Source organism: Ammodytes marinus (assembly GCF_949987685.1).
Source record: "Ammodytes marinus genome assembly, chromosome: 22".
In the NCBI taxonomy this organism is placed as follows: domain Eukaryota; kingdom Metazoa; phylum Chordata; class Actinopteri; order Uranoscopiformes; family Ammodytidae; genus Ammodytes; species Ammodytes marinus.
Genome location: NC_137226.1, coordinates 1,383,390 through 1,392,792, shown reverse-complemented (window position 1 = coordinate 1,392,792; position 9,403 = coordinate 1,383,390). Strand labels below are relative to the sequence as shown.

The 9,403-nt window shown below is 35.6% G+C and overlaps 1 protein-coding gene across 1 annotated transcript; it reads left to right on the top strand.

The window, feature by feature from the left end:
* Positions 1-3,383: 3,383 nt before the first annotated feature.
* On the top strand, positions 3,384-6,375 carry il22 (interleukin 22; the record flags this gene model as incomplete). The annotated part of the gene is made up of 5 exons (XM_080051468.1): positions 3,384-3,524; positions 4,645-4,701; positions 5,178-5,315; positions 5,910-5,969; positions 6,265-6,375. 5 exons carry the CDS (start codon positions 3,384-3,386, stop codon positions 6,373-6,375), a joined length of 507 nt encoding a protein of 168 aa, XP_079907594.1.
* Positions 6,376-9,403: the final 3,028 nt, after the last annotated feature.

The following is a 9,403-nucleotide window of genomic DNA, read 5'->3' as shown; positions in this document are numbered from 1 at the left end:
TTATTTTCTTCTATATTGCTTTGTGGAGAGGCGCCTGGGACTTAAGGATTTCATTGTCAAGGACTGCTGCTGCACACACACACACGCACACACACGCACACACACACACACACACACACACACACACACACACACACACACACACACACACACACACACACACACACACACACACACTATTATGTCCTAAGAAAATGTGCTGTTACAAAATTACATTCATTTATTTCTGTCAGACATTAACTAGATTTCCACCGGTTCTTATAACGTCTAGACACAAGTATTGGAAGTTTCTTAACACTATTCTGAAGGTTATTACAGAAGGATTCGTTCATATGTTGTTAATTGTCTGATTTATGAGACATTTTGTATATGAAAAATACAGAAAAAAGCATTTTTAAGACCAGTATATAGTACATTTCGGTTAACAAAATAAAAGAAAGCTGTATCCCAAATCTGTTCTGTAAACTCTTTGGTTTCTAATATGATGTAAAAAATAAAATAAAGATTTTTGATGTTATATTTATAAAAAGATGCAAATGTACAAACCATCATTTGTTAGAAAAAAAAAAAAAACCTACACTGTGTTACGACAAAGGCTGTAAGTCTCTGGAACAACTGCGATGATGAACTGAAGAAATGTACAACAATATCAAAACTAAAAAAACTCTTCAGAAACAAAACATTGAATTGTCATGACCTGGAGCAGTGAATTTCTGTTTTGCTGTTTTCAATTTGATGGTTTTCGTTCATCTGTTCCATTATTTTATTTTGAAATAGTCTTGTCGAAAATTTGAAGTTGATTTGTTTAACCCACGAGCTAAAACACCAACATCATAGACACTGACTGATTCAAACTGAACATTTATTTTTTTTGTAAACAATTATAAAAAATAAGAGGGGGTAGGACCAGAAAAGTTTTTCTTAACTTCTTCCTATCCCTTTTGAACATGAACTATGTTATTTGAGTTATGTATTTGTTGCGTAGGATCCTGACGATCCCATTTGTTTGTTTTTAATTTATTTCTTTCCTTTTTTACTGCTCAATCGTTTTATTTTTGTTTGTATTATTTTTTTAAACCATGTTCAATAAAAGACTCAAAAAAAAAAAAGATATTCCCACATCTGCATATGTATTAAAAAGATAATTGTTTTAATGTCAGGAATCAACTGGCAACGTTTCATGTTGATATCTATAAGTAAAACATTTTTACCCTCTTCACCTGAAATGTCTCACATTAATTTCTGTTCTTTTATTCATATTAATTTGAATATAATCAGACCAGTCTAATGCAGCACCCTCCAGAGGCCATTAGAGGAACTACAGGCTAAAAGTGGCCACAAGAAATGTTTAAGTTGTTAAATCTATCTATCTATCTATCTATCTATCTATCTATCTATCTATCTATCTATCTATCTATCTATCTATCTATCTATCTATCTATCTATCTATCTATCTATCTATCTATCTATCTATCTATCTATCAATGCAATAATAACTATCACTCAGTTTTGGTTAGCCACAAAAATGTAAAAGTTTCAGCTGTAAATACAAATTTACACACAAATTTATGTACTTAAAGGTGCTCTGAGGAACTTTCAGTTTGTGTTAATTCTAGCGCCCCCCTTTGGACTAAAGCAGGTAGTGTTTTTACCACGCCAGCTGTTGTTCCTGGGTGAGCGTATATACCCATGACAAAGGCATTAAGAAAAACTAATATAAAAATAGCTTTCTTTGCACTGATGGTCCCGTTTGCTGTTACATGTAATTCATGATCATCAGAGTAAAAATTAGACTGTTACAGAAATATTTAAAACTTCCTCATAGCTACTTTAATATTGGCTTCTTCACTGCACGCTGTATGTCAATATTGTGTCATTGTCAGTGCCGTGGAAGTTCCATGTAATTGATAGTATTTCTCGAGGGCTTTCCTCCTAGATTAAACATTAACAGGTTGGACAAGTTTTTATATTTTTTTTTATTCATAAGCGGGAAGTGTATGTAACAATGTGGATTTCCAATCTTTTAATCCAGGGAGTGCTCAAACACACACACACACACACACACACACACACACACACACACACACACACACACACACACACACACACACACACACACACACACACACACACACACACACACACACACACACAAACAAACACACTCAATATTTCATGTTATCTCAAAACCACAATGGATCTTTATCAGATTAGATAAAATCTTATCTGATTACACACACACACGCACGCACGCACGCACACACACACACGCACACACACACACACACACACACAAACACACACACACACACACACACACACACACACACACACACACGCTTACTTCAATAAAAGAGGAAAAGCAAACTGATTCGTCACACCTTTTTCTGACGGTTAATTTCCTCTTTGTGTAAGTGACAGTAAACACAGATTACACCAACTCAGCACTGACCTGTGTGTGTGTGTGTGTGTGTGTGTGTGTGTGTGTGTGTGTGTGTGTGTGTGTGTGCTATGGGGTTTTTCGTTTGGTTACCTGTCCTATATTCGTGGAGAGGGGGCGGAGGATCACTCTGTATAAATAGTCGCGTTGCAGAGAGAAGAATTCACAACAGCTTTCCACTATCAGGTAAGATCACAAACAAACAAATGCGATATACTCATTGGTTTGTTTATTTACTATTATTAATGCTATGTTGTTTAATATTATTCATTATTAAAGATTACCCTAAAAAAACTATCAATTTAATTTATCATATATAATTCATTGTTAATTTAGTATTGCATCTTATTTTATTCTTTCTTTTTTTTATTTTATATATATTTTTATATTTTTTATTAATATAGGCTATATTAATTTTTTATCCTATATTATTTTAGTTTTCTCTGCTCATTATACATGCAGCCACGGAAAAAATTAAGAGACCAGTCTGGATTTTTCTTCAATCTTCATCTCTACATTACTTATTAAAAATGCTCTTTAACGACAACATTTTTATTGTGAATTTGGTAGAAATGTTGTCAGTAGTTTATATTATAAAAACCAAAATGTTCATTCTACTCAAACATATGCCTCTAAAGAGTAAAACGAGAGACACTGAACATTTGGAGTGGTCTCTTCATTTTTTCCAGAGCTGTATGTTATCCTTGTGTATGCTCGACATCAATATAAATTAGGGAAACCTCAGTGTCTTTTGAGTGAAAATTAAGGTTATTGATTGATTGATTGATTGATTGATTGATTGATTGATCTAAATATGTGTTTGTTTGTGTTATTTTACAGGTGAAAACTCTACAAATCTTCCACTAAAGGATTAAGAAAAAAACTGAATCTATTTGAAATCATGAAGCTCTCAACATTCGCGTCTTGCCTTCGCCCGGTTGCCATGGCGGCCGTGTTTGTCATGATTCCGCTGCTTGTGATTGGCTGGGCCGATCAGGTGACGGCTCACCCAGTGGACGTAGCGCTCAGCCCTCCGCTGCACAACCCCGACACTTACCAAGCAGTGCACGAGGTCTCAAAACACGTGAGTGGTTCGATTTATAAATATAGATATCATTTTATTATTATTATTTATTCTTTTTACAATAAACAAACAAACAGTACAATTAAAAAGGCCAGTTGGAGGGTTTAAAAAAGAAACATTTAAATATTTGAATAAAAATGCAAAAAAATTAACATTTAGAACATAATGACAACAATATATACAGTATAGATTTTATAACTTTCTAAAGATATAGATTGTTTTGTTTTTTATTTACAATAAGAATTACCATCGGTGTATGAGTGTGTGTATGAATGGGTGAATGTAGTAAGATATGTAAAGCGCTTTGGGGCTGAGAAAATCGGCTAGAAAGCGCTATATAAGTCAAGTCCATTTACCATTTACCATTTAGACAAAGTATCCAAACATAACGTAAGTTGTTTAAGTTCAAAATGTAGATTTCTTTCTGTCTGGTCAAATAATGTAATTTTTTATTGACAATAAACAAAACAGAATGCACAAAGACCAGTGTAGAGGAATAGGGATTATTTTTTTAAATGTTAATATCTTAAAAAAAACTGAAATATTTACAACATGATGTCCAAAAGTAAAGAAAATAAATATATAGATTGTATAACTTTTACTTGCAAGTCTTGGTCATCATACATACGCCTTCATGCTAAAATGATATCAAATGATTTAATATGTACAGTATTTATATGTGTACAGCTCCTAGAGTTTGCATTAGAATTTCACTGAATTTATCTATCTATCTATCTATCTATCTATCTATCTATCTATCTATCTATCTATCTATCTATCTATCTATCTATCTATCTATCTATCTATCTATCTATCTATCTATCTATCTATCTATCTATCTATCTATCTATCCATCTATCTATCTATCTAACTGTATAGAGATATTTATTAGATGCTTTAATTTACAAAAAGTTTAAAAAAAAATATATATTTTAGGCTAATTTAAGTATTTTTGACCTGAAATTGTCAACTTTGACCACGTTGTCGGCGACTAAAACATAAATAAATGATGTATTCGGTGATTGAGATCCTTGGCATGATGCAAAAAGCTTTAAAACAATATTAATTGTGTAAATGAATTATAATTTTTGATGATTAACTGGTTTTTCTTTCGCTTCAGGCCCAGAGTTTGCTGGCAGTTGATGACACCAACACAAGACTGATGCCCAACACTCAGGTCAGAATCATGTCAAACAACACACACACACACACACACACACACACACACACACACACACACACACACACACACACACACACACGCACACACACACACACAAAATAGTTTGTTTGTGCAGTTGCGCTAACATGATCCTATTGGAGAATTTAATCAAATTTTTTTGAATCATACTAAATTAAAAATATTTGAGTTGACTTCATAAACAGACAGATAGGCAGGCAGACATACAGACAGATAGACAGACAGACAGACAGACAATCAGACACACAGACAGACAGACGGACAGACAGACAGACAATCAGACAGACAGACAATCAGACACACAGACAGACAGACAGACAGACAGACAGACAGACAGACAGACAGACAGACAGACAATCAGACAGACAGACACAGACAGACACAGACACACACACACAGACACATACAGTATATTGTATCACTAACGTCCTCTTCCATTCGTCCATTTCCAGATCTGCTGTCTCCATGCCAACATCCTGGACTACTACCTGAACAACATCCTGCCTCACAGCAGCGACAGGCAGCCGCACATGCATCGCCTGAAGACAGACCTGACCCGCGTCAGTGAGGACCTGCAGGCACATGGATGCGTGAGTGTTTCTATAGAGATATATAAGAGTATTGTTTTTTTTATTGTTTATTAAAAATGTATTAAAATATATTTTATAATAAAAAATAATAATAATTAGATACATTTTTAATTTAATTTTTTAACAAAATCTATTAAAAAAAAGAGCAGATAAAACTTCTGAGAGTCTGAAAACGTTTGTGGTCTTTTTTTTTGTTTATTTATTTCAAACTTATTTCTAACTTTACTTTTTTGTTTTTTTTACACAAATGGATAAGTTACCTAAATGGTTAGTGGACTGCACTTCTATTGTGTTTCTGTCCAAAGGCCTTATGATCATTTTGACCTGCAGACACATGGATGTTTACGTGTTTTTACACGGAGAGAAGGATATTGTTTTGTTTATGTATTTAAAAAAAGTAAAAATAAGATAAATATTTTTACAAATTCTCGAAAAACAGCCTGGGAAAAAAATCTAAAAAGAACGTCTCATGCACCGATAGCAGCAGCTTACCACGCAGAGTGCAAGCTAAAACACAAGTCATCGTTGGCATTTAAAAATATATTTTTTCTAAACACATATCTAACACATATTTCCTTCTTTGTGTCTGTGCAGAACGTGACTCGCTACCATGACCATGCCCACGCCGTGGATTTCCGCAAGAAGCTCAACAAGGTAACGAACGCTCGCTCAGGTCTTTACTGCATATTGTTTTATTCTGAAGGCTGCCCTTCAAAATAAAAGCTTTAAAATAAAATAACAGAGAGTGCCTTTAAAACGATATTGGTGCTTTAGTGAGTTTGTTGCAGCAGGACAGTTGATTTGGAATAAAAAATTAAGTATAAAATCAGATGTTATTTCACGTAGGATAATTCAGTTGGTGTGTGTATATTGTTTTCTAACGTGTATGTGTGTGTGTGTGTGTGTGTGTGTGTGTGTGTGTGTGTGTGTGTGTGTGTGTGTGCTTCAGATGGACAAAGAGAGCGGCATCAACAAAGCAGTGGGAGAAATCGACATCCTCTTCAGCTACCTGCAGGACTACTGTATCTATTCCAGAAACGCCAGCGCTGCAGCCCAATAGATACTCAGCTCTTTAAAGGTGCTACGAGGAACTTTAGAATATTTCTGAATTAGTCTAATTTTCCCTCTGAAGATCATGAATTACATGTAACAGCAAACGAGACCATCAGTGCAAAAGAATGCTATTTTTCATATAGTTTTTCTTAATGCCTTTGTCATGGGTATACGCTCACCCAGGAACAACAGCTGGTGTAGTAAAAAAACACTACCGCTTTTGTCCAAAGGGCGGCGCTAGAATGAACACAAACTGAAAGTTCCTCGGAGCACCTTTAACTTTTGCTATTTATCATATTTATCACTTTTTATACCAACAACTTTTTATACTTTTTTATTTATTCGTCTATTTAAAGAATCGAGAACGTATTTAAATAATTTTTTTTTATATATTTAAAACCTACAATATTTATATTGACTGTTGAACTATTGATCTATTTATTGATCGGAATGTCATAATACCTGTTGAGGTGTTTATCATGTTGCCATGGTTATGGCGGATTATTTAAAAAAAAGAAAGAAAAAAGTACGTACAGTATTTAAATGTGAAATGTTTCACTCAAGACATTTTGTGTTGTGAGATTTATTTAAAAAAATTAATAAAGTTTGGTTGAAAATATGAACGTTCAGACTCTTCTCTTCAACATTTTTACTGTGTATTTATTTTCAGTGTTACCTTACAAAACTTTGCCACAATACTAGTTCCACACCGTTCATCGCACACACACAAAGAATATCTCAAAATGTGCGTCTCGTCCGGCAGTGCTGTGCTGTGGCTTTTTTTTAACACTTTCGCCACACGGTTTTTTAGAAAAAGGCAAAAAAAATTGAATAATTATCTCTGGCTAAATGAATGGGACATTGAAATGGAATGTTGAACGTCTCTATAGAGATCAAAGGAGATTCTAAATTGGAATGTTCAGAGCGAGAGTGGGTGAGATCAGCGCTAGAGTGGAGGGCAGCTGAAAAAACAGAGGAGAAAAAAAGTTTTTATTTCGCTGTCACTCGCACATTTTTCACTTTACATATATAATTCCTACATCAAAACGTAGGAAATATTGTCCCGGTCGCACACATGTGACTATTAAAACAAACTGACCAACACATTTGGATCTGTGAGCTTCCAAGTTCCTAAGCAACTGCCCCATAGACTCCCATATTACAGAGTCTAAGCATTTATGGAGACACACAGTCGGTACCACTTTTTTAAACTGCTCTATTTCTCACAGTTTTAACACTAAAAACTACATGTTCACATCACGTCTGCATCATAATCTCTTGTTTCTCACAGTGTGGTTATTCTGATGATCGAACAAACGGTCAGCGAGTTAGAGGCAGCAGTTTGAGAGAAAGTTTTCCATGATATTAGCATTTGTCCAAAGATCAACATTATTACAAACGCATTCAACTTCCACGAATCAGTCAAAGAGGGGACTGTGTCTCAGGTGGTAGAACGGGTAGGCCAATGATTGAAGGGTTGGCGGTTCGATCCCCGCCCTGCCACTTGTGTTATGGTTGTTGTGTCCTTGGGCAAGACACTTCACCCACTTTGCCTCGTGTGAATGTCGATAGTTAGCCTGCTATGTGTGTGTGAATGGTAATGTGGACACGTCTATAAATAAAGGTTATCAAAAAAAAGGAAAATCAGCAATCCTTCACGTAAGGAGCTGTAACCATCAAATGTTTTTACTGGAAGAGTCCCTTCAACCATTATCACAATAGTTGACGGTTCTGTTTAAAGGGGGCTGTGACGAAGTGTGTTGGGTGGTGGGCCCGCAACTATAGGGTCGGTGGTGCGATCCCCCGTCTCCCCGCCACATGTCCAAGTGTCCCTGGGCAAAGACACACTGAACCCTAAATGTCTCCTGATAGTTAGCTTGCACCCTGCGTGGTAGCTGCTGCTGCTATCGGTGTATGAATGTGTACCAATTGAAAGTAGCTTTGGATGAAAGCGTCTGCTAAATGACACGTAATGTATGGATTCCTCCACTTATCCATTCAGCTGCACTTTGACAAACAGTTTTTGGGGAGTTTCATTTTGAACACAAATCTGATTTCATAAACTCTCCACGTATGTTGTGACTGAAGATTCTTGAAAAAAGTTGTGGAGGTTGAAAGTAGAAAGACGCAAACGCAGAAATCAATTAACTGCAAACATGTGATATAAGCACTTCTAAATCAACTAAAACATCCGGTTTTACACGTTTTTCATGTGTTTTTTTTAATGCAAAAATTTTAAGTTGTTAAAGTAACAAATTCTCAAGTGAAGTACTAGTATCTCAAAAGTTAACGCAATCAAAGTACCTGAGGATATGTGTTTTCGTTTCTAACCACAACTGCTCCATCCATCCATCCATCCATCCATCCATCCATCCATCCATCCATCCATCCATCCATCCATCCATCCATCCATCCATTCATTCTTGTTTAGTTTTTTTTTGCATCTCATGTTGCTAACGAACTTGGACCGTTGTTTTGCAGCCCACACACTGCAGGGTTAAGATGCCAGTTTCATAAGACTTTAAGAACGATTGACGCTATGTAAAAATAGGACAGTGGAGCATAGAGACGCTGCCAGTGTACAGACTAACACAGATAAGAATGACTGTGGGTTTTTCTGAGTCATAAGTCACCGACGTGTGTTGCCCTTTAAGATATCTCTGGTGGTGGTGTTTAGTGCATGGAAGATGTAGCTTTAACAGGGACAATGTATAAAATATATATTTTTTTTTTACTGTAGAGGGTACTGTGTGATGCAACAAGACTTGAACTCATTAAAGACCTACTTCACCGGTGGAAATATGAAGGTGTACTGAACTCTGAGATCCTATGTAGTATAAATGTGGAACATTTTTAGAAATTGCTTCATCCTATAGCCTGAGAAAAGGCAGAAAGAGTGTTTTATGGTCTCACTGTCTATAACCCTACATTTTACTAATGTGACATCACACTAGTTAAAATGTAGGGTTAGGATTAACAGGACAGCTGGGCCAAGGGAAGACTGAGGGAAGAAAAACCTCATTCATTACATTATA